This window comes from Hemicordylus capensis, chromosome 4 (genome assembly GCF_027244095.1).
Source record: "Hemicordylus capensis ecotype Gifberg chromosome 4, rHemCap1.1.pri, whole genome shotgun sequence".
NCBI classification, from domain to species: domain Eukaryota; kingdom Metazoa; phylum Chordata; class Lepidosauria; order Squamata; family Cordylidae; genus Hemicordylus; species Hemicordylus capensis.
Window position 1 is genome coordinate 244,312,194 of NC_069660.1, and position 26,422 is coordinate 244,338,615.

Sequence of the window (26,422 nt, forward strand, 5' to 3'; positions counted from 1 at the left end):
CGGTCTTGGGTACTGAATGTCTGGTTAACCAGCACAAGAAGAACCACCCGGTGTATTGATATATCCTGTTCGTTGAGGATCGGCGGAATGCTAGCATTGTTTGAGGTACATCCCTGCTGACCTAAGATTCTCCACTCGGTTTCCAGGAGGCTAGTTGAAAACCAGGGTGGATTATGGTGCCGAAGTAGACCCTGAGTAAGAAGATCTTCGGACACGGGGAGAATCCACAGTTCTTCCATAGCCAGATGAAGAAGTTCTGGGAACCATGGACGTCTTGGCCAGAAGGGTGCCACCAGAATGACTGTTGCCTGCATCATGCTGATGCTCCACAACACTCTGGCCAGAAGAGGCATTGGCAGGAACGCATACAGCAATCCCCGTGGCCAGGGACTGGATAGGCGCCCACCGCTTCTGCTTCCTGGCAAGGAAAATGGGACATGAACCACGGAGTTTTGGTATTCTTTGTCATTGCAAACAGATCCATGACCGGTATTCCCATGCGTGCTGTGATCCTGGTGAACCCATGCGTTGAGAGTGTCCATTCCCCTGGTAACAGGTCCTCTTGGCTCAGCCAATTGGCCATGAGGTTGTCTTCTCCCTTTACGTGATGTGCTGTCAGAGAGCCCAGGTGGCCCTCCACTCAGGTGATCAGACAGGAGGCCTCCTGGTGTAGCGACTTGGAACACATGCCACCTTGCCAATTTACGTGGCCTTTGCGGTGGTATTGTCTGTTCGCACTAAGATATGAGCGCCCTGGAGGCAGTGTTGAAATGCCAATAGAGCAAGACAAATTGCCTGCAGCTCTTTCCAACTGATGCTGTGGCTCCTTTCTTGGACAGACCATGTCCCTTGTGAAGTTAGATTGAGACAGTGAGCTCCCTAGCCCCTGTTGCTCACATCTATGGTTAGAATCACCTTTGGTGGGTCCAGAAATTGTTTCCCCCATTGAAGGTTTTGCGGAAGCAGCCACCACCTGAGGGCTAGGCGCACAGAATCTGGGGGGTGTAGCTGTACGATCTGCTATGGCTCGCTGATAAGGCAGGAGGAACCATTGGAGTGCACAGGAGTGAAACCTTGCCCATGGGACTGCTTTGAAGGTCGCGACCATGAGCCCTAGGAGACTTGCCCAGGTGGATAGTAACACCATAGGTCTCTGGAGAGCCTGCCTGATTTCCGAGGTGAGCAGTAATAATCAATCGTGTGGAAGAACAAGACAGTCGATTTGCATGTTTATAAGGACACCCAGGTGTTGCAGATGGCAGGTCAGTGAGAGCTGTCTCTTTGATAGGTTTATGCAGAAGCCATGATTCTGGAGGGTGCACAGAGTGGTGTTTAAATCTCGATGTGCTGTCTGTACCAATTTGGGTAGGAGACGTAGATCGTCCTAGTACACCAGGATCCGGATCCCCTGAAGCCAGAGATGTGCCACCAGTGGAGCCAACACCTTGGTAAATACTCACAGAGCTGATAATAGGCTGAACAGAAGTGCCATATATTGCCAATGTTGACCCGCATAGTGGAACCTGAACAAGGACCGACTGTGATTGTGGATGGGAACGTGCAGATAAGCCTCCTTCAAATCTATGGGTGTCATGATGTCTTGATGATGAAGGGCCTCTGCAACCAATCTTAAGTTTTCCATTCTGAACCGTTCCCTTTTCACCACCTGTTTAGGAATTTTAAATCCAAAACAGCTCTTTTTGTTCCGTCCTTTTGGGGGATGGTGAACAAAATAGAATAGACGCCCTCCCCCCATTGCAGGGGTGGAACAGGTTCCACCACGCCGATTTCCTGTAGATGATGAATCGCTCAAAGAAGCTTAGAGTGCCTGATAACAGAGCGCAGATGTGGGATTGTGAGGAACCTGTGAGGAGGGGGAGCTATTTAATCTATTTTGTACCCATCCTCTATCACCTTTGAACTCCAAGTGTCTGAAATGGATGCTTCCCAAGTGTGGAAGTGCTCCGTCAGATGACCACCCAATTTTTGGAGCAGCAAGTCATTGTTGGCCTTTGGCCTGTCTATGCTGGAAGAAGGGCTGCTTATTGGAACCAGTGTTCCTATAGGAACCACCCTGTCTGTTCCAGTTGAACCTCTGGGTTCTAAAGTCTTTTGTGGATTCCGGCCCTTAAAGGACCGGAATCCACGAAAGGGCTGAAAGGAGGACTGAGTTTGTTGATAGGGTCATTTGAAAAATGGCTTATCAGATTTTCTTGGGGCTGTTAACATAGCCCTTTTTCTTTCTTCTTTTCTTTTCTTTCTTTCTTTTGTGTGTGTGTGTCTTTGGATTCTACTAGCACAACCTTAAGTGTGTTCTCTCCAAATAACTTGGTGCCATCATACCCCACAGTGGTCAGACTATTTTTAGAAGTGGCATTGACCTGTCAATGTTTAAGCCAGAAGTGGCGGCGCCCTACAACCGTAGCAGCAGATGCCCGTGAGACAAACCTGATTGAATCTAAAGTGGCATCGGCCATAAAGGCCTGAGCATTTTGGATTTTAAGCAGTTGCTGCCTCAGCTTTGTGGGATCCATGGGTGTGTCATTCAAAAGGTCTTTCACCCACAGCAGAGAAGCCCTGGCCACCATTGACGCTGCAGCTACAGCCCATGTGGTCAGGGATGTATTATCATGGACCTTGCAAAATGATAGTTCCACCTTTTTGTCAGCGGGATCTTTAAGTGTGACCTCACCATCCTTTGGCACTAAGGAACCACTGACCAATTGGGCTATCGGAACATCGGTATTGGGGGTCTTTAAGAGATCCACATGTTCCTTTTTGGTAAGAATAGAATCTTGTGGCAGCTGAAAGGGTTTTTCTACTAGCTGCCAGTGATGCCCACTCCTGCTTTATAACTTCAGAAAACAAATCTGGTAAAGGTAGAAGCATTTCTCTTGGCACAGCTCTAGGAAACACTAAATCTCCCTTTCCAGACTGAATAAGGTCAGATCCTGAATTAGCTTGCAGGCCAATAGCCTTGAGGACCCTTGACATCAGGGCAGAAAAATCATCTGCAATAGAGGCATTGGGAAATATTACAAGGTTCCACACCCTCACCCCCAGACCACTCGCCCTCCTCCTTAGGTAGGGAGTCTGGATCCTGAATGTCTCCCTCCAAATAGCCCACATCATCCCCGAGGCCAGTGTCACCAATACCAATGGGCACTTTCCCTGAGGTTAGCTTGTTTTGAACTAAGGGCCTCAGGTGAAGGGGGTCTGGATCCCCAGAGTCTTGGCTGGAATTTTCAGAAGAATGGTAGTTTTTGGTGGCAGAAGCCTTATCCTTGGACTTTTTATGTTTTTAAAATGTTTGGTTTTGGCCTTCGACTTGTGGGGAGAGGGACACATAGAGCTGGATGAAGCTGAACTTTCTGAAGAAGTTGCCCGCCTCTTGCTTTTTTCGGTTTCTGGATCCCCTTTGTTTCTTAGCAGGTCTTATCTGGTTAATAGTGTCAATTATGGCATTTTAAAACCATGCCTGCCATTCAGGGGGAACAGATCTGGGCAAATTAGATTGTGGGAAAGAGTGAGATGATTGATTCTCAGTCCCTGCAGCGCCCTCTGCTGCTTGTAAATTAGAACTGGTAGATTGGGAGGATTCTGGCCTGTTCTCTCCATTTCCTGCCAAATTCACGGATGTACCCTGAGCCATTTTATAAGGGCCCCCTGCCACCATCTTAGGTGTAGACGCTCCTTTAAAAACACCCAGCGCCCTGATCTCAGCTAAGGAGGGCAGTGGATTAGCTACTGGGCGCCTTTTACCTAGGAAAAGCCACTGCCCAGGGGACTCACGGCTTTCCACAGTTTGTTCATAAAGTTGATGCTGGGCCCACAAGGAGTGAGCGAGGCGTGGTCTCAGCAGGCAGCCTGATTCCCAGACCTCCTGAATTTCCAGTGCTTGCGCAGGGGGCAGAGACGCAGCCAGTATGAGCGGCCCCCAGGCGGCCATATCTGGCACTGAGGAACTCTCCACATTCAGGGTCAAGCGCACGAACGGCCCGGAGGCGGCCGTGGCCGACTGGGAACACAGCGAAGTCAGGTGCACGAACAGCCCGCAGGCAGCCGTGGCCGACAACTGTGCTTTCACGGAACGCTGCCCTTCTGGAAAGTCAGCGTGGAGGCATCTCCCCTTCGGAAGGTGAATGCTGTAGCATGTTAATCGCCCCAATCACCACATGCAGCGAGGGAGGTGAGTAAGGGACTAGGGAGGTGAGTAAGGGACTAGCAGAAGAAAGAAGGAAGTAGGTTTTTCCTTTCTTTTCTTTTCTTTCTTTTAAAGTTATACCATATTCAAGGTAAGAAGAGAAGGGAATCAGAAAGGAGCAATCAGAATTAGCAAAGATATGAGAGTAGAAAAAAATTGCTGCCTAGAGCTTTCAAGGACAGAAAAGAACTGGGTGGGATTACCCCCCCCCCCCAGCTTCAAGTAGGCGTAGCTTTCTGTTTCTATCCAATCAACTGTCCTGTCTTGGATCTTACAGGAAGGATAACCCAGAGGTGTCCTTGGTCCCAGCAACAGAGAATAGACTTTTACAGAGTGCAGTTAAGACTGGCTTTCAAGACTGGAATTTCTTTCCAAAAATTTAAAATGTTTTTGATAACTAGGTGAGTTACAGGAGCCTAAATTCTGTATTAACAACATATTAATAAGGAGAGAGGTTCGTCTGGCTTAAAAACTTCTTGTTTTAAAAGTAACACTTTAAGATGCCACTCAATTGCTCGAAATTGCTGTGTACTGGAACATATGTGCACATTTAACAGCCATATAGGAAAGATCATGTCATTGTATTTTGTATTTCGTTTTGTACTTCAGAAAGGAATCCTATACCCTTTACTTGAGAATGTCCCACTGAAGTCTGCAGGACTTTCTTTAAAATAAATTTGCTTAGGATTGAGCTGTTAGAGTAAGGATAATTTTGTTTTATTTCTTGGATTTCAGTTGGGTGTTTTGTTTTGTTTTTAAATGCTGGAGACAGAATAATAGACAAAAGAACCCACTTAATTACCAACATGAGGTTTGACTGACCAAAGGTAAACAAAGCATTGGCTTGTCCACCCTTAGCATAATAGTGAGTGGTAGCTTTTAGGTTTTTTGTCTCCGAGTATAACGTCTTGATGGGGGGAGTAGTCAATGGGAAGAGCCCTTAATTTAAGAATTTCCAGATGAGACGGCTCTCAAAGTAATGCAGTTTTTGTACTGGCAAATCTGAAGTCTCTCTTTAAACAGAAATAATATAGTGCCGCAATATGGGTGGTGAAGTATATTTTGTTTTAACTTGGTATAAACATATCTGCTCACATATTGCTTAAGGCTTGATAGACTGGGTGTCTAAATTATAGACCTACGTTAAAAAAATTAGAAATAGAGAAGAAATTTGGAAATAGAGAAATTCAGAAATGTGCTTCCTAAATTCAGAAATGTGTTTACATTACAAGGCAAGTACAGCCTCTTTTCAAAATTTGCCTCCACTAATCAGCTTAGCATCAGCCCTCATATGCCAGTTTCCATCCTGCAATTTGAACCAAATTGGGTAAAACTATAGGGATACATAGGGACACTTCACAGCATAATTTGTGATGATGTCATCTACCCTAATTCAAGATGGTGGATGCATGAATATTTGAGGCACAAGTGGGCTAACTTGTGAATCGCCTACCTGGTTTAAACCAGATTTAGTACATAATAAATCAATCATAAGATAGTACTGTATCTGAAACTTCCTATTCTTTTGGTTGGAATTGTTTGCCGATAGAACTGAGTGGTGAATTCTGCAAAAAAAAACCCACATGGCTCTGTGGAGTTGATACCAACTTGATGGCACAACTTTACCTTTATAGCAGGCCTGCTCAACTTTTGCCCCCCAGCTGTTTTTACTAGGTAAGGTAAAGTGTCGTTGAGTCGGTTTCGACTCCTGGTGACCACAGAGCCCTGTGATTGGCTTTGGTAGAATACAGTAGGGGTTTACCATTGCCTCCTCCCACGCAGTATGAGATGATGCCTTTCAGCATCTTCCTGTATTGCTGCTGCCCAATATAATTGGGAAACATACCAGCGGGGATTCAAATCGGCAAGCTCTGGCTTGATAATATTTCCCCGCTGTGCCATTAGGTGGCTACAACCCCCATAATCCCCAGGCACAGTGGACAGTAGCCAGGGATTTTGGCTGTTGTAGGCCAACATCTGCAGGAGGGCCAGAGTTGAGCAGGCCTGTTCTATAGCTTTAATTTGTAGAACTACTTCAACATTTGTAGGAATGAGCCACTTATCATTCTTCCCTCTCCCTTGTCAAGGCTCATTGCCTGTACTTTGATGGTAAGTACTGAGTGTATTTCACCATTCACCACCACCCTTTTATGCTAAATAATTGACACTTATTTAGCAAAAGCTTTACCTTCAAACAAACCATGTAGAATTGGCACAGAATCAAACTATTAGGTCTGCTTCACTTCAGCATTGATTTAATTCATAATACATAGGAAATTTTATATAAGCCCCAAAATTCACAAAAGTTCTGAATACAGCATAAAGTACCCAGTTTCTGGAAGTGGTGTCACTGGTATGGTAAGGGATGACTTATATCAGCTCTCCCTTAATTTCAGACTTCTGATATTACTAGAGTAGCCTGAGAAGGCACGTTCAGAGGTGCATCCCCTGCTACTAAGGTACTCCTGACAGATGAATGGTAGGGAAGGTAAAAGGGATAGGGATTTTCAGGTGTGTTAGGAGGTACCTGCTCAGTTTTTGTTTCAGTTTTGTTTCAGTGGGCTTTTAAAAGATCAGGTCTTTCTTTGTTTTCACACTCTTGCTTTCTTTAGTTCTTTGGTTGATCCATTTTGTTTTTAGAGTATGTATGTGTTTAAAATGTTGTCAGCTGAGTATATTTTTAAATAGAAAGGCAAGACTTATGTGTCTGAAGGGGCTGTTAGTCTGGCCTCTAGGATGGTTGGTTTTGAAGTAGAATACAAAGACATGTCACATGGGTGGAAAATACTCCCATAAGTCAGAACTTTAAATTTGTCCTTCGGTGCCCAGTTAGGGCTGTGCCAAATATTCTCCAAATATTTATTGTTCAGGGTGAAAATAATTTCCTAAACATAAGAAGCTACTTCTGCTGAATCAGACCATTGGTCAACCTAACTCAGTATTGACTGCTCTGACTTGGCAGTGGCTGTCCAGGGATTCAGGCAGAGCTCTTTTTCCAGCCCTACCTGAAGATGTCAGGAATTGAACCTAGGACCTTCTGTATGCAAAAGTGCTCTGTGGCTGAGTTTTGGCCCCACTCCTGATGAGACCATGGGGGAAAACTCAGTTTTGCTGGAAAACTCTCATTTAGGAGCATATTCATCTTTTAAAAAAATATTATTCATGATTATTGTTTCCCCATCTGTTGCTGCTTAGGTACAATTTTCTCTTTTATTTACTGCTTTCTGATTACTAGTTTAGAGCAGTCTAGCTAAACACAGATCGTGGTATGAACAGGCTGACACCATGGTTCTAGGCAGCCAATCAGATTTTACTATGTGATTATGTCTCTGAGGCAGCAAGTCCATTAAGACTGAGAGCAGGGCAGTGCTTACTGAATCCATCACATAAGTCACGCAGGGCAAGTGGTGATCATGTAATGGGATACTACCTGAGGGCATCACTGAGAGCAAATGTAGCCAATTGAGAGAAACAGCAAGGGGGGGGGTGTAAAATGAGTAGGTGGATATTTTCACAAGCAGTGCCAAAAAGTATAAATGTGTGGTCCTTTTCTACGCTCCAAAAATGTTCCTGAAATATAAATGAGTACTTTTGGCTCACTAGTTGGAATCATCCATCAGCCTTAAAACAGTTGGAACATCCAGTTGCAATAGCACTTTTCAGCTCAGAGCTGAGCTACATGATCAGAGCTAAGCTACACAAATCAGCTGGACTGCAGCACATTGGACTGCAGGTAGAACACTAGCGTTTAAATCCTTCGCCATATAAAAGAAACTCCCCAGACACAGAAAACTAGCATGTCAAATTAAAAGATTTTAACCTAACTTTCTTCTGGATACACTATTTTCTTTTATTCATGGAATGTCTTTTACAGTGTAGTATCCAAACATATGATCTACTTCTGCAGCCCCAAATAGTGCAGTTAAGCAAGAACTGTCCCACTTAGCTGGGTTATAATTCATCAGATCAGGGATGTAACTATAATTGGGTGGATGTGTTCAAAAAAATTGTGCCTCCCTGCCCCTCCCAAAGAGGGGCCACCAAGGGCCCCTCACTAGCCTTCCTGCCTCCCCTCCTCTCCAGTTACTTGCCACCTGCATATCCTGCTGCCACCTGCTCACTGAGAAGTGATGGGCAGTGATGTCATTCGTCCTTGTTAGCTTTGCCAGCACCATCGAGGTTGAGCGAGCAAGCAGGCAGGCCGCTCTCCCAGCCCCATGTGTACTGGCTCTTTGCCAAGCAAGCAAGCCAAGTGAGCAAGGCGTGTTGGTGGCTGGTGGCACTAGGACACGTGGGCCATGGCAGAGGGGCTGGTGGCAGTGGCAAGTGAGTGAGGCATGCAGAGGGGTGGCAGTGGAGCATGTGAGCTGCTGCAGTAACTCCTGCAAGCATGGGATGACAGTGTACACAGAGTTCTCCTGCTGCAGAAGCTTTCCAGGTTAGGAAAAGGGGACATGGCAGTTAGTTGTGCGAATGAGTACAGAATGGATCAAGAGGAGATTTTTTTCCAGTTATGTATAACAGAACATCCTGCAAAAGGAATTAGCAACCATGATAACCCATTCTAATTCCTGTAATTGTCTTAATATAAAGGCACTCATTTATGGAATTTTGTGTAATTTGGACATTTGTTTTCCAACAGAGGAAATAAACACTTAGACTAGACAAACAGAAGTAAAAGGAATATTCTCTCTTTGTCCTTAAAAAAAAAAGCTATTGCAAAGCAGAAAATCTAGTTAGGTCAGCTTCAGGCTTGTGAATTGGCTCTCTCTCTCTTTGACAGCTCCATACATATGAAACTGTAGTATTTGAATTCCACACTCAGTACTGAATTTTAAGCAATCATAAGTAATACAAACCTAATCTTTATTCATTCCTTTCCAAGTTTCTGGCCTGTCAGTCTTCATATATTTATGAAGTGCAAGAACTTTTGTTACAAGGGAAGGATGGAAAGGAAAGCTTCCTAAATGAAAAGCTGGTTTTGTAATGTTCTTTATTTTTAAAAGAAACAATTCCATGTCTTCTTTAAATATTTTGACTGTGCTGAAAAGAGGGTATTAGTGCCACACTGCAATCTTAGGCAGTTAGGCTTTCTATTTTCCTTCAAGCTAGAGAAGTATACTGTAGTGACTAAGGACCAAATTAGATGCAGTGTCAGAGGTGTCATTTCAGTTGGTGCAGTTCTCATTTCCAAATACTGGTTTCTGCCTGTCATTCAGCTGTTAAACACAGAGCCTCAGACATGGTGGAATCAAGTAATGTTTCAACTATAAAAATTACCATGCTTCCACCATGTCTGGAACTCTATCTAACAACTTAATGACAGGCAGAAATTCAGTAGGCGGAGTTTCCCCCAGCATTTGGAGATTGGAAATTCACCCCTTGAAATTCTGGCTGTCAAGTAGGGATGTGCGGAAAGGTTTGGGGGTTCAGTCCAGAGGTTCGGGATCGAACCAAACCCCACCCTGGTTCTGTCCAGACTAAACTTCCAGACAAGTCCGTGAATTTTTCAAAGTTATTAAATAAATAAATAAATAAATAAATAAATAAATGTGCCTGTAGCCACTTACTTCAGGGGGCTTCCTATAGCCCGCGGGGGCGGGGTGTCTGCAAAGGTTCCCCCTCCCTCCACCGGTCTCTGAAATCACCGCCACAGCCGGGTAAAACAACTCTTTTTGGCCCGTTCAGGCCTCCGTAACTGCACGTGGCAACCATTTTGGCCACCGCTGCGCTGCGTAAATGGCCTCTGTGAGGCCTGGCATGGCCCATGGCTTCACAGAGGTCATTTGCGCATGCGTGGTGGCCCTTTTGGGAAAAACAAAATGGCCACCACGCATGGGCAAATGACCTCTGCGAGGCTGTGGGCCATGCCAGGCCTCGCAGAGGTCATTTACCTAAATGGTCGCCACACGCAGTTATGGAAGTCCAGACAGGCCAAAAAGAGTTGATTACAAGGAACTCAGCAGCCCCTCTCCATTATGAGGAGCAAGGTAGGAGGATGGTAAAAGCAAAGCCCCTGCACTGAGGCCTACAATTTTGCAGTAAAATAAAGCAAAACAGAGGAGGCCACTGTTGGATATAAACAAATTACCGCTAAAGAGCCCAGGTCTATGTTATATAGGGGAACAGGCCCAAAGAGACATGGGTTAAGCCATTCAAGTGTAACCATTTGACCTTTATTTCCAAGACAGTTCTTCCCAGGGTGGGGAGAGAGCAGATTTCATCAGCCCTGACAGAAACCCTTCTCAGCTGTTTCCAGGGCTTAAGAGCAGAGGACCCTAAGTAGCCACTGCTTGTTTTCCTTCCCTTCTCCACACAGTTGCTCCGCCTCTTTTTTAAAGGGGAAAAAATAGGGTTTCTAGGTACAGATGGTGAAAAAAGTTGATATCCATCACCCAAAAAGTGGAAATAGGGGACACTTTTCACCAACTTTTCTCCACTTTGCATAAAATTTGCATATTTTTATTGGCATTATATATGCATATTTTGGTTAAAAATTGGATAATTTGAGAATATATGCAGCTCACCACTGTGAAGCTGATGACCAGGTGAGCTGTATGTCTGCTCAGTCTGCTGTCTAGTTGCACAGTTCTCATGGTTCCTGCTTCTTAACTTTAAATTCATCTCCTGGTTAGGTTTACCACACACAGTCCTCTGTCCTCCTTCCCCAGAGATCACCCAGCCTGTTCTCCCCAGCCAGACCATCAACTTCACCTCTTGAGGCAGGGTAGACAACTAGCTACCAAGCCAGCCTCTTTGCATGCTTTTGCAGCGGTGCACATTCTCCCACTCACTTGCTGTTCTCTACGACTGCAAACATTTATAGACTACTTTTCAGCAGAAGGTTTCACAGTGGTTTTTAAAGAAAAATAAATAATAAGATGCTCCCCTGTCCCCAAAGGGCTTACAGTCTAAAAGGAAATGCCAGCATCAGCCATTGAAGGAATGTTGTGCTGGGGTTGGATAGGGCCAGTTGCTCTCCTCACGATAAACAGAAGAGATTTGCCACTTTAAAAGGTACCTTTTTACTCAGTTAGCGGGGTAGCTGCTAACTGAGTAAAGTTAGCTAACTGCTAACTTCTCACTGCCACCATTAGTGTTACTACATGAAGGAGGGAAGCTGCATCTGCCAGGTCCAACTATCTGTGCTCCTGCAACACATGGCTCTGCAACCTGCCTCTGGAGGAGACATGATTAAAAATGGGTGAGTTCACATGTCATAGTGAGCTGGCGGTTCAGCTGAGCTGCCAGTTCCCCAAATGTGCCTGTGATCCTAACTTCTGCTGTTGAGAAGGATATGCTATGTGAATTTTTAGATTGTGAGCCCTTTGGGGACAGGGAGCCATCTTATTTATTTATATTTCTCTGTGTAAACCGCCCTGAGCCATTTTTGGAAGGGTGGTATAGAAATCGAATGAATGAATGAACGAATCACAGCAAATAGATCCAACAACCATAAATACAAAAACACTTGTGAATTCTGAATTATACTTCAAAAATAAAGATCTAAGTGCAGTTTTTCTTCTTATACTTCATTTCTAATGTGTGTTTTTGTGTTTATGGTTGTTGGATCTGTTTGCTGTGATTCACATTGGATGTTCCAGATCCTAGTACGCAGATTGTGTGGAAAAGGATGTGCTGCCATTGAACATGATGTGTGAACTCACCAGTGTCAGCATAATCTACTCTTCTTGTAGTACAGAATCCAACATCTGTCCCTCTTTCAAATCTCAGTTTGCAGATCTCAGGTTCCATACCACAAGTAGGTAGAATATGCTGAGACTGGTGGATTTGCAAGTCATGGCCAGTGTCAGCATATCCTTCCCAACACTGAAAGTCAGGCATGCATGCTCAGGTAGGGATGCCAACATTCCTGCATTATGCGGGATGTCCTGCATTTTGTGGGCAAAAGTGCTTGTCCCATCCAGGACACTCTTTCCCTCACATTTTGGTGGCTGGAATGGAAGGTGGGCAGCAGCAGCCAGCGTGAGCTCCACAAGTGGGCAGGGCTTGCACAGGAGCCTGCATACCATGGCATAACAAGGGTTAAAGTGAAACAAGAAAATAGACTCAAGTCTGTCTAAAGTAGTGAGAGTCTTGGGCAGAAAAAATGCTGCAGCATTGTAGAACCCAACACCTTTCAGTTTGTATACTGCAGTTTGTATATGGCTTCTCTTATCCATTAGTCCATGTCTGTCAAAAAGAGCAAGAGAGAGAACACCACAACCCTTTGCGTCCTTGCTAATTTAACTCTGCTTTCTCAGCTGCCTGCCTAGAGAAAGACAGGAACAAACAATTGCAGGCAGTGAAAGGGATCGCACCTTCCCACTCCCGTTAGGCACACACTTAAGCAATCAGCAGCAAACAACGCAAAGCCTATTCAAACGGTTTGGCCACAGAGCTTGATAAATGAGTATGTTGGTAAAATGGAGAAATTATTTTCTGCTCCTGTTGACTTAAAAAAAAACAACCCTGTGAAATCTGCAACATGAAAAAGGAGACAAAGTCTCACAAGACGTCTCTCGCTTTTCTGGTTGGGTGCTTCCTGTTTTTTCCATCTGCTGTGGAATCTGCAACTTGAGGCAATTATATTCCATCCCCCCACCCCGATTTTAAAAAGGATTATAAATGCTGGTTTTGGGAGGCAGCAGCTGTCCCTGGCCAAGCCTTTGAAGCAGAACTCTTCTATACAGAGTCCCTACATGAGGGCAAGCCCCACCCCCTAGGTGGTCCTGCCCCCAAGATGCCCCCTCACTCTCCTCCTCCTGTCCCAAATTTGGCCAATATAATGTTGGCAACCCTATGCTCAGGAAACGGGTGACTCGTTCTCCATGACACGTGAATCAGCTTGACATATTCCTGTGAACAGCAGATTACTGAATGCTATACCATAAAAGCATGACTACAAAGGCAGAGTAACTTGTAGGAGAGGTAAGCTTAAAACCACTGTTTTAAGGTCATTTACCCTCAGAAACGGGTGTAGCTGATGTATCAGCCAAAGCTGATAAAAAGCACTCCTGGCCACTGCCTCAGCCTGAGAAACCAGAGAGAGTTTTAAAGCCAGGAGCACTCCCAAGCTACATATTTGTTCTTTGGGGGGAAATGTAGCCCCATCCAGAAGAGGCAGATCTAAACAATTTCTCAGATATTGACCCTCTACAATCAGTACCCCCATCTTATCTGGATTCAACTTCAGTTTGTTATCCCTCATCCAACACATTTTTGCCTCCAGGGAGGCATTTAGGGAACTGAATGGATACCAATACAATATTAGGCAAATTGGAGAGTTTCAGAGTTGTAATTAACTTGTATTGCTAGGAACTCTGTGAAGATATTCACATGCGCAGGCAAAACCGGTCTAAGGAAGCCCAACTTGGTTTTGCCTGTGCATGTGTACCACCGGGATTGGGCCCAGTCCCAGCACCGCAGCGTCCAACCTGCCTCTGTAGCCTCCCTTTAAAATGAGGTTAGGAGAGCGAGAGCTCTCTTAACCCCATTTCTGTGATAATCTGCCAGCCGTGGCTGCTTGTAGTCACAGCTTGTAGACTTTGGGGATCCCAGCCAGCTTTGGGGAGGGGGATCCACATAATGGACCGCACACTCATGAGGTGCATTATGAGAGCTCCATGAGGCAAGGTGATGCATCCCAGCACCCTGACCCTCCGAGCTACCGGCAGCAGCTGGTAATCATCTGGGTGGGTGATCTACCTGCCAAAGAAGGAGCCCTCGGTCATCTGCAGAAAACAATTTTTTAAGCTTTTTAAGGCTTCTTCCCTGCTAGCCCTCTTGCCCTTTCTGTGTGTGTCTGTGTGCATGTGTTGATTTGTTCTGTGTGTTTCTGTGTTGATTTGCAAATGTGGTAAAGTAAAGCCAAGATACACATAATAATCCTGCCAAAAAAATCAGTTTATGAATTTACCTGATTGTGCAAGTTGAATCAAAACCAAAGCTTGAACTCTTATTCCATCTCAGACTACAAATGAAAACAAAACTGTAGTTAGTTTTGGTTTCACTTCAAGCACATGAAGCATTGTATCATTGTTTTGGTTGAGTCGAAAGTTTGGAAATGTTTGCATAAAACTCTGTTGTGTATTGTATAAAAACATCATTGTATATTGTCTAAACTTTTAAAAGTTTTCAAATAAAAATAAGGTCAATTTAAAGGTTTTAATTCATTTGAATAGAGATAGGCACATTACATATGCTTTATTGAATTCATTCATAATCAAATATTTCAGTTCAGGTTCTTGTAGCCATTTGAAAAACTGTTGAGATATTTTATACAGCAGATACAAAATATGGAGCACACTTTTTAGTTTTGTTTATGTAATATATGTCAAATTATCATGCCAAATCAAATCACAAACACACATTATTTAGGGCATTGAAAATTGTTCCTGAAAACTTTCCGATATGTAATTTTCCAGAAAACCAACTTCACTGATCATGAAACTACATCATCATGATCTCAGTATGTCAAGAGAGTGATTGGCTATATCCCTGAGAAAATACATTTAACAGATGATAGTAATTTGTATGCTCAGTATCTGAAATGGGACAAGATCCCATTCTTTAGTAAAGCTGTGTGGCTGTAATTTATCCAGAATGGGATGTCTATGTTTAAGCCAGATTCCGCTTCTATAGAATTCAGTATGAAATATTTCTCTTTGAGAGCAAGAACAAGCTTTAATTGTTTTCCAATAGAAGTGTCATGTTTAGGTTTTAGTGCATCTTTATTACTACAAGTCTCCTTTCTCATATAAGAGAGTTTCTTTTCTTATTATATACTATTTGGGAAGCCTAATCTAGGACATTTTTTAATTCACAGAAAATACAATTAAATCCTGAAGTAGGCCCAAGATAGATTGCCTGCACTGATGATGCATATTCATCTAGAGATCATCGCTATCATTACACAAACAGACTGCAGATCCTGATGAATTACATCCTCAGTCCTGAAGGAACTTCCCAGTGTGATCTCAAAATCACTGTCTGTGATCCTTGAGGACACCTGGAGAATGGGTGGAGTGCCAGAAGACTGGAGGTGAGCAAGTGTTCCCATCTTCAAAAAGGGAAAAGAGGAGGAGCCAGCACCTACAGACAAGTCTGCTTGATGTCAATACCAGGCAAGATCCTAGAACAAATTATTAATCAGTCTGTCTGTGAGCACTTAGAATCTGGTGATTAGTAGGCGCCAGCGTAGATTGATCCAATACAGGTCATACCAGGCTAAACTCATCTGCTTTTTCAACAGTCACTAATTTAGTATATCATGGCAGTGCTGTGAATATAGTGCATCTTGATTTCAGCAAAGCATTTGACAAAGTCTCGCATGATGTCCTTGTTGACATTTAGTAGGGAGAGAGCAACTGGCCCTATCCAGCCCCAGCACAGCCTCCCTCCAGCAGCTATTGCTGGTGTCTATCTTATATTTATTTTTATATTGTGAGTCCTTTGGAGACAGGGGACCATATTATTTTATTTACCTTTTCTATGTAAACCTATTTGAGGACTTCTGTTGAAAAGTGGTACAGTAGAACCGTGATATTCACGGATCCAGCATCTGCATATTTGCGGTCGAATAATAGACACCCGACCTTCGTATACATGGGGTTTTTTTTAAAAAAATTAGAAAAAGGTTAAATCCACATATCCATGGGTTGGGGGTGGCCAGAAATTACCTCACAGGTCATTTTGAGATTGGGAGCCATTTTATGACTAATTTTGGGGAAAACGAAAACAACAGAAAAAATGTGATTTTTGGCCAGTTTGTAGCCAATTCTTGTACTCTTGAAGGGCATTGCTGGACTGTTGGGGGCCCGCAGAGCATGGTAGGCCACTTTCCCCCACATTTCTAGGGACTTTTATCCCATTTTTTGGACTTTTCCCGACCTCCAGGAAGCTAACCTCTGGATTTCCATAGCCCCAATAACTCAGTATTAGTGGTTTCCGTATCTGGTAGTAGCGGAGAATGGAACCCTGGCAAATACTGAGGTTCTCCTGTATATAAATAGCAGCAGCAGTAGTAAACAATTTGATAAAATTTGGGCTAGATTGTACTACTTTTAGGTGGATTCACAGCTAGCTGAACAACTGTACCCATTGAGTATTCATTAATGGCTCCACAATATCCTGGAGGGAGGTATAGAGTGAGCTGCCACAGGGCTCTGTCTTGGGCCCTGTGCTGTTCAATACTTTTATAAATTATTTAGAGGAAAGTGTAGAGGGGATGCTTATCAGATTTGCAGAGGACATGAAATGGAGGGCGGGTGGGTAGTGATCAGTCATTGACCAGCCCCTCCTCTCCCCTAAAGAGTTAACCGGAAGTGAACCCTGTCCTGGCTGACAGGCTGATGAACTCCAGGGATCAGCCAATCAACACACCAGGCGGGTAGGACATTGAAAGCCATGAGGAGGAAGAGAAGGGTTCCTTTGTTAGAAGGAGCTAGGCTGGAGGTGAGAGAAGTACAGGTGGAAAGGCTTAGTGAGGAGCAATGGAGTTTTGCTCCCTCATGATCAAAAGCTAGCCTGGAGATTTCTCTCATGGAAGGATCCTTGAGAGATGGGATTGCAGGAAGCTTGATTCTCATCAGATGGTGGGTGAGTTTTCAAGGAAAAGGGAATTCAGCCTAGGGAACAGTTTGTTAGTCAGATTTTGAGTTAGAAACTTATATTTCTTTTGTGTGTTTTGTAAATCCCTGATACTGTTTGAGGATGGTCTATCTGTAAGTTTTTAAAGGTGCTTTTGTATTTTCCTACATCCATGTTCTTTGCAACTGGGTAACCACGATTTTTAAAATGTGCTGGCCCAATATCATCTGGGGTGCTTTGTGAAGTATTCTTGTAACCTGTAACTAAAAGCTGAGAAAGCCTCAGACGGAAGCCATCTGTAGTATTTTGAATAACGTTTTTTCCCCTTTTTGTTCTTTGCATTTTACATGCCTCTCTGAGTGGATTTTTGGCTCAGGAAAATGGTGCGGCTGGAAGATGGTCAAACTCTGGTGTAAAACACGTCCTCAGACATTCAGCAACTACCAGTTTTCTCACCCCATATAAGCTTGGGTTTTGTATACTTTTCCAATAGCAAAAGAAGGAGAGAGTTTTCCCTGGGATTTCCACCCAAGCCCAGGGGAGGATTTAAGCTCTGCCAGTAAGTGGATGGTGGTGGTAGCCTTAGAACCTACCAAGATTACAGGAATGTTTTGGGAGAAGCCTTTGCTCGGAAAGCATAGAGGGGATGATTCAGCATTTTACAAAGGCTTGTAATCTGCTACAGGGATAGTTAACATCTTAGAAGAAAGAATAAAGAGTCCAATCTGGACAGACTCAAACATTGGGCCAAAACCCACAAGATGAAGTTCAATGGAGACAAATGTAAAGATCTACATCTACATAAGAAAACTCAAATGCATAAGTACAGGATTGGGGAAAGCTGGCTTAGCAACAGTATATATGAAAGAGACCTAGGTGTCTTATTGTACATGAAGTTAAACATGATGCTGCTGTGTGATGCTGCTGATAAAAAGGCTAATACAATCTTAGGCTGCATTAATGGAGGCATAGTGTCCAAATCATGAAAAATCATAGTTCCACTCTCTTCTGTGCTGGTCAGACCTGACTTGGAAAACTGTGTCCAGTTCTCGGCTCTGCATTTTAAGGACATTCATAAACTGAACAGGTTCAGAGGAGGGCAACGAAGTTGATGAAAGGTCTGGAAACTAAGTCCGATGAGGAACAGTTGAAGAAGCTGGATATGTGTAGCCTGGAGAGAAGAAGCCTAAGGCCATCTTCAGATATCTGAAGAGCTGTCACATAGGAGAAGGGGCAGATTTGTTTTCTGTCACTCCTGGGGGCAGGACTAGAACCAATAGATTGAAACTACAAGGAAGCCAATTTAGGCTAGACATTAAGAAGAACTTCCTAACTGTAATTGCTGTTAGACAGTGGAACAGTCTGCCTAATGCAGTGATGGGCTCTCCTTGTCTGGAGGTTTTACATGGGTGCTTAGTCGCTTCTCAAGCATCACACCCATCCTACAGCAGCTTCACTGGTTGTCAGTTTGCTTCTGGGCCAGATTCAAAGTGCTGTTTTTGACCTTTTGAACAGCTTGAGTCAGGGTATCTGTTGGACTGCATTCACCCATACAAATCTGCCAGGGCCCTTTGCTCATTATCTTGAACCTTGCTTGCAGCCCCACCATTGACTGAGATCTGGTTGGAAGGGATAAGAGACAGGTCCTTTTTGGTTGTGATCCCTAGGTTATGGAATGCCTTCCCAGAAGAACTTTGCCATGTTTTTTAAAAAGATCTTAAAACTCACCTGTTTAGATAGGCTTTAAAAAAAAATTTTAAACTATAGTCTGGGGTTTTTAATTGGGTTTTTGTTTTTAATTGAGTTTGTTTTAACTGATTTTATTCTGCACTCAGTTTTATTTGTTTTGTTGTTTTAAATTTTATATTACTTTTATTGCTTGAGCCACTCCAAGCAGTATTATACTGGAGGGGAGAACTAGCAATTAAATAAGCAAGCAAGTAAGCAAGCATAGGCTGGGTAGCCATCTGTCAGGGATAGCTAACAAAGCCTGGGGGATAGCTAAGACGACAGGAGCAGTATCTAGTTCGGCAAATGCCATCCCTTAAGATGTGACCTTTAAGTTTTTACGTAATAAATTTGAAGGTCTTAAAGGAATATTTGGGAGTCACCTTAAATATGCATATTGCATTGCCAGCTTATCAATGTATACATTTTAAATCATTTTTTAAAAGTTAAACATCTCTCACACAAGCACAAACAAGAGCTTGGGGATAGGAAAGAGACACACCAAGGGAGGCTTTCAGTTGAGGATGGGATCTCTCTCTCTCTCCCCCCCCCCACCCCTCTCTCTCTCTCACACACACACACACACACAATGGTTAATAAATGTGGGAAGGAGAAAATCACACATTGGTTTCTAAGGGAAGAAATCACATTCACAGAAAAAACAGATAAGGGTCGTTTGTTTGACTTTCCTTCCCAGCTCTCTTTGTGGCCATGCTTCCTTCCTGCTTCCTCGCCAACTTTGCATTGAATTGCTGAGTGGGGGAGGAGCACAACTCATAGAGGACCAATCAAAGATGGCTGCTGCTGGGCTGGTTTAACTCTTTCCTTTCTCAACAGTCATCGTCGTCCTCCTGCCTGAAAAAAAGGAAACAACTCGCTGGCCGTGATTGGGAGTCACGCAGCTGGCAGTGGGGGGGGGGGAGGAAGAGAAACATTGGGGGGCGATGTTACACCCTGGCCATGGGTCTGTAGAGCCCTGTGGGGCCCCTTGACCCTCTGGAACTGAGGGCAGCCCCCCCTTGTCCAATGGACCCTATACCCCTGGTTCTTACAGCAAATTGCTTTTTGCATGTCAGTTCACAATGATTGCCAGTTGCTGCGCAGTATCTGTATCCTTTAAAAGTAGCACATAGGGGGAGTGTTAAAAACAAATTTGCAGGATACTCTATCTTTTATGGGGAGCCATTTGGAGACACCCATGGATAAAATGTCTGAACTCTGAGGAATGTGTGGCTTTTGCAAATGTCTTCTGACAGTTCATTTGTTTTGAAGTTTTGTGTGGAGGGACCAGAGGGGGCTTGCTGGATAGCTGGCTTAAAATATATGTTTGTGTGTGCGCAGGTGTCCCTCCTCTGGCTGGAAAGATGGAGCCAGAGGTGGGACAGGTGGGTAGATGAGTGGCTGGAAACAAAGGCAAGGTGGGCAGGCAGAGAGGGTGTTAAGGGGAGCAGAAAGTCAAGTGAGGCTGGTGAACTTTCCTCCCATGCACCTGACATTGCCTCTTCAGCTGCTCTTGCTGCCTGAGCCTGTCTAGCTGTCTTCCATAGCAGGAAGGAGGTGGCAGAGCCCTCTCCTCCCTCTCCCTGCTTCTCTCATTAGGTCGCAGACAGGTGCTTCTGCTTTGCTTGGACAGCTCACCCCCCCCCCAACCCGGCATCTCTCCGATGGATCCACCATCTCTTCCTGTCAAGGTTGGCCCATCAACATAGTGTACTTGTGCAAGGGCAATAGTGAATTATTATTTTTTTAAGACGAAGTGAGTTTGCCATTCGCTCACTCACCGCCAGCTTGTCAAGTTACACCAGACTGACTTGAAGCCCATAAAGGCTGGAGGAGCTGATGAGAGGGAGAAGAGATGAGATAGTGGATCCTTTGGAGGAAGGGGGGCATGGAGCCTGCCTGCCTTGCCTCTGGCTCCAACCACCCACCCACTTGCCTCTTCCCCTCTGGCTCCATCCTTCCAGCCGGAGAAGAACAAGTAAATATATATATATTTTTAAGTTGATTTTTTTAAAGCCAGCCATCCACCACTCACTTGCCTACCTGAGCACAAGGGAATACACCAATAGGAAGGAGAAGAGGAGCCCTCGCCTTCCCTACAACCCTATTGGCCAGAAATGGGCAAGAAGGAGGGGAGCGAGCATGCCGGTATGAACAATCCCAGGTTGGAAAAAGCATAAGGAACCATAGCCAACTCGAATAAAAAATCACAGCCACAGGTTTACTATAATTTATGTTTATTTAGCTTATATGCGCATAAAAGTGGTTTATATACTTTCGTTCTAACTCATGCTAACTTAAGCCACTTCCCCCTGCAGTAAAGCTGGCAGTCTGGAAAAACTCCAGAAGGGTTAAATTATAGTGTAACATATTCATGCAGATTGTATTTAAAGCAGTCTTTAGGAATGTTAGGAATGTATTGTGCTTATATGAAGTTTAACCTTCTTGCAAAGAAGCAAGATGGTGGGGGGTCCTGGAAGGATCCAAAACAGAGAGGAAGCAGATGTTTGTGGAATTCGATTGTGAGAGAGAATTTTTGTGTCCATTGTCAAAAATCTTGTAATGAGGAACATTTTGCTATAGATAATAACTAGAAGCCTGCAGCCAAACAGCTAGTTAGTTCAGTCAAAATGTGAAATTCAGCCCCACCCACCCCTGCTTTTTGATGTCTCTTCTTTGCCCTTTGCCCTAAGACACCTATCTGTTTTTCAGGTTTTTCCTTCTATCCATTTCTACACTATGCTATTCCTTCCTTCTACTTTCCTCTGTGTCATAGTTACATTTCCCTATGTCTCAGGACCCCTTCCGAATCTTCAGTTTGGCCCTATATGAAGTTTTAATACCAGCCAAACTGACATTTGCCTTCTCAAACAAAATCTGGACTGCAAACCCCTGAGTTCCTTGAAAAACTGACCATTTCATTCCATAGCACCATTTCAGCCAAACATGGTCAAAAGCTTTACAGCTATAAGCACAATATGTTGATTTTTTTTTTAAAGTGCTGACCTATGAACAAAAACAATTCAACATGTGATATACTGTGGCTGGACAGTGGTGGGTGGATTCCTGCCTTGTGGGAGGAGGGAGAATTGAAGTCCTTTCCCTCTTGGGTTCTGCGGTTCCAAATTCTGTTTGGGAGAAAGTCAAACCTGTTTCAAATATCAAACACTGAACATCATGAAAACTTAATATGAACTTTTCTAGTTGAAAGGAACGTGGACATATCTGGAAATTCCCCTTCAGAGCTGGTGGTTCTGCAGCATTATTTAAAGATTGTTATGTGAGAAGTAACAAAAGGTCATGACTCTTATGTTTAAAACTCCACTGTTTCCCCCCAAAACAGATAAATTGCTACCAGACTGTTAATGGTTTCAAACAATGCCAAAGCATTTCAGATTAAAAGGCATTTCAGGGTTTTGCAATGCTAAATGTATGTATACGACAATACCTTCAATGTACTCTAAACAAATCACAAGCACAGTTGCCTTTTGTTTTTTTTGCAGCATTTTCCCAAACTCTTATGAACCATTACAAGAAAACAAACAAAGCCACAGGAATGATGACAGTTGGGAAACATAAACTGATGTGGTTGCGGCAGCACTTAGAGGACTGGTGGCTTGTATTAAAACAGATCCTCTATGTGACTCAAGATGTGTCAGTCCTTCCACTATAAACCCTAAGCTCTTTCAGTTATTCACATTGCATACTCTGTGGCACAGTCGTAGAAAACAATACCTGTCCCACAAGGAACTACATCTCCTTATGTTGGCATAAAGAAGCCTCTGTACTTTCTCTCACAGACAGCTTAAACAGCTCTCCTGGTAGAAGCACCACAGACTGCTTAACCAACCATTCTGCGTGCTTCATCTGAACAAGCTGTTTCAGAGCATTCTTGAAGGCACCTGCAAAATGCTGCAGAATAGACCAACATGGATTATACAAACACTAGACATATACAATTGACTGATTATTCTTTCCATTCATTTTTTAAGTATGGCAAGGGACATTTTTCTTTTAAAAGCTAAAAAGAAAAAAGAAAGAAAGAAAACAAGCAGCATCTTCGTAGCTCAACATACCTTCTCTCACCCAAACATACTAAAATTAATAATTGAGCAAGTTTAGATACCAGCTGACATGGGCATAACACTGTACTAGTGCAACAAAGATACACACATGCAAGAGGGTTGTGCAACTAGGACAGTGCATAGCTTTTCATTATTCCATTATTCCATGCAACATATATGGAATGAGAAAGAGGTTTAACAGAAGGAGGTGCACCACAGATTTCACAAGTGCACCCTCTTGCACCTGTGCAACAAGAGTCTGGAACACACGCTAACACCACATCCTTTCACTAGTGCAGCATGTTTGCACTTAGTCCAACATTGGTCTCGATGTCCGCCACCTATCTAGGAGCTTATAACCACCAGTATTGACTCTATGAATGCATATCTATCAGGCAATATCCAGTGATGTGGGTAGAACATTTTTCCAAAGGAGATTTTCTGAGAAGTGAAAATTTTACCATTACTATTCTTTTCATGGAAAAATTTCCATTCCTAAAAATACTAATAACTTTTATGAGATTGGCAGCAGTTTCAGAGCTTTAATTCTCTTCTTTCAGTTGAATAGTGTATGTAAGGTGCAGGGGAGAGGCAAGGAGTGGGAGAGAGAGAATAAGGCTATTCACATGACTGTGTGGGCTGGCGAGCGGGCAGGCAGGGAGAAGGCAGGGTCCAACTCACCTTCCCCCCCCCCCGACAGTCTCACAAATGCTGCTGAAGCGCAGCTTGTGCTCCCAGACAATCCACACTGCACCAAGCAGTGCAGATCCAGATATCCCACAATGCACCGTGCAACAAGCATGGTTCATTGGGGAATACCCCTGTGAGACAGACACTCTAAGCAGCCCAAGCGCACGCATGATCTGAGTACCGGGGTTAAGGGTGCACTCTTGCCCTTAACCTTGGCTAAAAGCCAGGGAAAAGCTGGGTCAGGTAGGTGGGCACACAAGCAGCCTAACCCAGGCTGGGCTGCTCTAGCCGGGCTCGTAAGTACAGCCTTTATATCTCTTTACATACATGTAATCCCTGCTAAGAGGAGAAATTTTAAAAGTTATGACTTCCTTATATTCAGCCAGGCAAGAGCCCAGCCCAGCATACTGAATCAGCCCAGCATCACTTCCAGTGACTGTTGCTAGTGTCTCTTTGTAGTTCTTTGTAGATTGTAAGCCCCTTTGGGCCAATGGATATTTCCTTACACTGTTTCCTTGTATAAACTTTGTGAATGTTTTTTTAAAACATGAAAAGTGGAATATAAATATCATAAATAAATAAATAAATATATTCACACAAATAGTAAGGTCCTTCTCATGATGGGTTCTACCTAGGGCAGCCCTACCTGGGTAGAGGCGGTCGTGAGAGGCAACTCGCTCTTAAAAGCTTGGAGGTCTAACTGAAAGACTAACCACAGGAGTGACTGGGAGGTTTCTTGAACTACATTTAGTCATTTCTTCATGAGCTCATTGCAACCAGAAATGCAGCTTTCTGACACAGTTTAGCACTCTAGAATGGGGCATCATGGTCAAAAAGCCACAACGTGATTAAATCAGATGGTGGTGGGGAACCCCTGAGATGAAATTATTGGCTATTTTCTACTTCATGTAGAGTGCTTCAGGTCACAGAGGTCCTGTAAATAGCCCAGTAATAGCTGGTTCCTCAGCAGGCATAAGCATGTGCTTTGAGTTTGCGAAATGATTCAGGAGCATGCTGTGAGATAGCTACTGATAACAAGCAGATGTGAAGCGTGCTTTTCAAGAGGGGAAGTAAGAAGGGAAACTGCAGTAGACATTCTTTGAGCCTGATTTTGATGGGCATGATATCATTCTCGTGAGATGTAGCTGCTGACCGCACTCAGGAAAGCCTTAGGGATAAAGTCATAGCCCCTGGTAACTCATCAGAGTGGTGTCTCTCTTATATTTAGCAGGAAGAGAGCAACTGTCCCTCTTCAGCTCAGCATAGCATCTTTCCAGTGATCACTGCTGGTGTCTCCCTTGTGTTTCTTTTTAGATTGTGAGCCCCTTTGAGACAGAAAACCATGTTCTCTCCTTTTTTTCTTCATTCCTTTTGCTATGGAAATCATGTTGTGAGCTTTTTGTTGAAAAGCATTATATACATACTCTTAATAGTAATCATAAAGATAATATTTGAGAAAAATATTATGCAGCTCCTCTACATATACATATATGAACTGCAATGCAAAAACTTCATTGCATTTAAATGGGTTCATAGTTATTTATTTATGATTTTATCTGAAAAACGTACAAAAAACCTTTTCCATGAATCTCCTGTACAACTAGTAAATTAACTGTTCCACATTATATAGCTCACTCTCCCTGCAGACAAACCCCAAGCTAGTTCTGGGCGGCCGAATCAGCCCCCCACATGACTACCAGCTCTGTCATGGAGCCAGTAGGGGCGGTGGGGATTGGGGGCCACCTGGTCCCTGGAAGTCCCAGGATGCCCTGCACGAGTTTGCTACAAGCGAGGGAGCTTGCTTTGATAGTGTTACAAACATTGAGTTTGGATTTCAGTGTCTTTCTTACTCGCCTGATGTATTCCTTGCTAACTTTGGTCTCTTCTTCTTCATCATCATCATCATTATTGTTGCTTTGGGGGGAGAGATCTTTCTAATAATATTTTTCATACTGGACAAAGGAGAAGAGTCTGTGTGGAAGTCATTTTGGGAGAAAAACCTAGAGAAGGAAAGCTATTGAACTGAGAACTGAACAGAAACTAGAACTAAATATGTGCAATGTATCCACAGGGAGCTGGGAAACATCTGATATATCTCATCTTAAACAAAAAGAAAATTATAATTATAATTTTCTTCTGACTTTTTCTTTAACACAGCAGTATTGTCTTTACCCTCTAGTGTGTAGGTGAATTCCTAAGTAGATGAGAAACATGTCACATATCCCAGTTAGACAATCAAGTCAAAAAGGTTGACTGTAAATAGAGTGTCCTTTCTACTTTCTGTATATTTTCAATACAGTACAAATACTTAATGTATGATTGTATTGGCAGGATCATATCAAACAGACTGCAAGAGCTCCTAGGAGCCAAGATGGATCTGCTGTTGTTTATATTCTTACAACAAAAGAGCAGGGAAAAGATGGTTCATTAAAATATTTTTTGCTTCTCTAGGCATACATTCCTTTTTATACTCCTGAACGCAATATTTACAGACATGTAACTTAGAATGTGTTGCTCTAAAATGTTTCTGCATTGCTCTGTGATCAAGAACTTCTACAACACTTGAAAGTTTTTTCCTGAGTCCAGACGTTCAGTTTCAAACTGTCCTCCTCCTAGCCACTAGATAATTAGCAAGAGGTGGGACGTGGGTACCTGCAGGGCTTGTGATGCCTCTCCTTAAGATAATGAGAGAGTCTTTAGCTAGATAACCAGCCCGCTGCCACCACTTCAGGAACTTTAAACACTCACCCTGAACCCTTAAGTGTATCCTAGTAGCTGTATTGTCTCTGATAGTCCATCTTACATTCATCATGTGGGAACTAACATGATGAATGTAAGAAGGCACACCTGAAGCAAAGAGGAGGGCGGTGGGGTACAAGGTAAGAAGGCTTGAACTCTGTCGGCTCCTCTCCTTGCCTGGATCAGCTGGCCCCCTCTGTTTTTGGAAGCTCCAGCTCTATCTTTCATCCTGGTTGAAGAGCACCCTGCCTCCATTTCATCTTGTTCCAGCTGGCTGCCTTCCAAGATTGCCTGACACTTACCACCTGTTGCTTGACTCGGGAGCTTCTCATGAGAGTTGGGGCTGCTGAGTTCTTGGAGGCATAAAAACAAGGCACGCCAGAGGTGCAGCTGTTGGCATGGCCAG

General features: G+C 43.6%; 1 protein-coding gene across 5 annotated transcripts in view; it reads left to right on the top strand.

Moving 5' to 3' along the window:
* Positions 1 to 26,422, top strand: part of COLEC12 (collectin subfamily member 12) — a 162,181-nt gene that overhangs the window by 80,297 nt on the left and 55,462 nt on the right. The window contains exons 1-2 of one of the 5 annotated variants that reach the window (XM_053247411.1): positions 10,073 to 10,194; positions 11,302 to 11,408. The exons of 3 other annotated variants lie outside the window; for them this stretch is intronic. In XM_053247411.1, the coding sequence (XP_053103386.1) occupies positions 11,405 to 11,408 (4 nt within the window). In that variant the 5' untranslated portion in view covers positions 10,073 to 10,194; positions 11,302 to 11,404. Of the gene's footprint in view, positions 1 to 3,607; positions 4,190 to 10,072; positions 10,195 to 11,301; positions 11,409 to 26,422 lie in introns of those variants that run through there. One more of the 5 variants, XM_053247410.1, reaches the window with a different exon arrangement.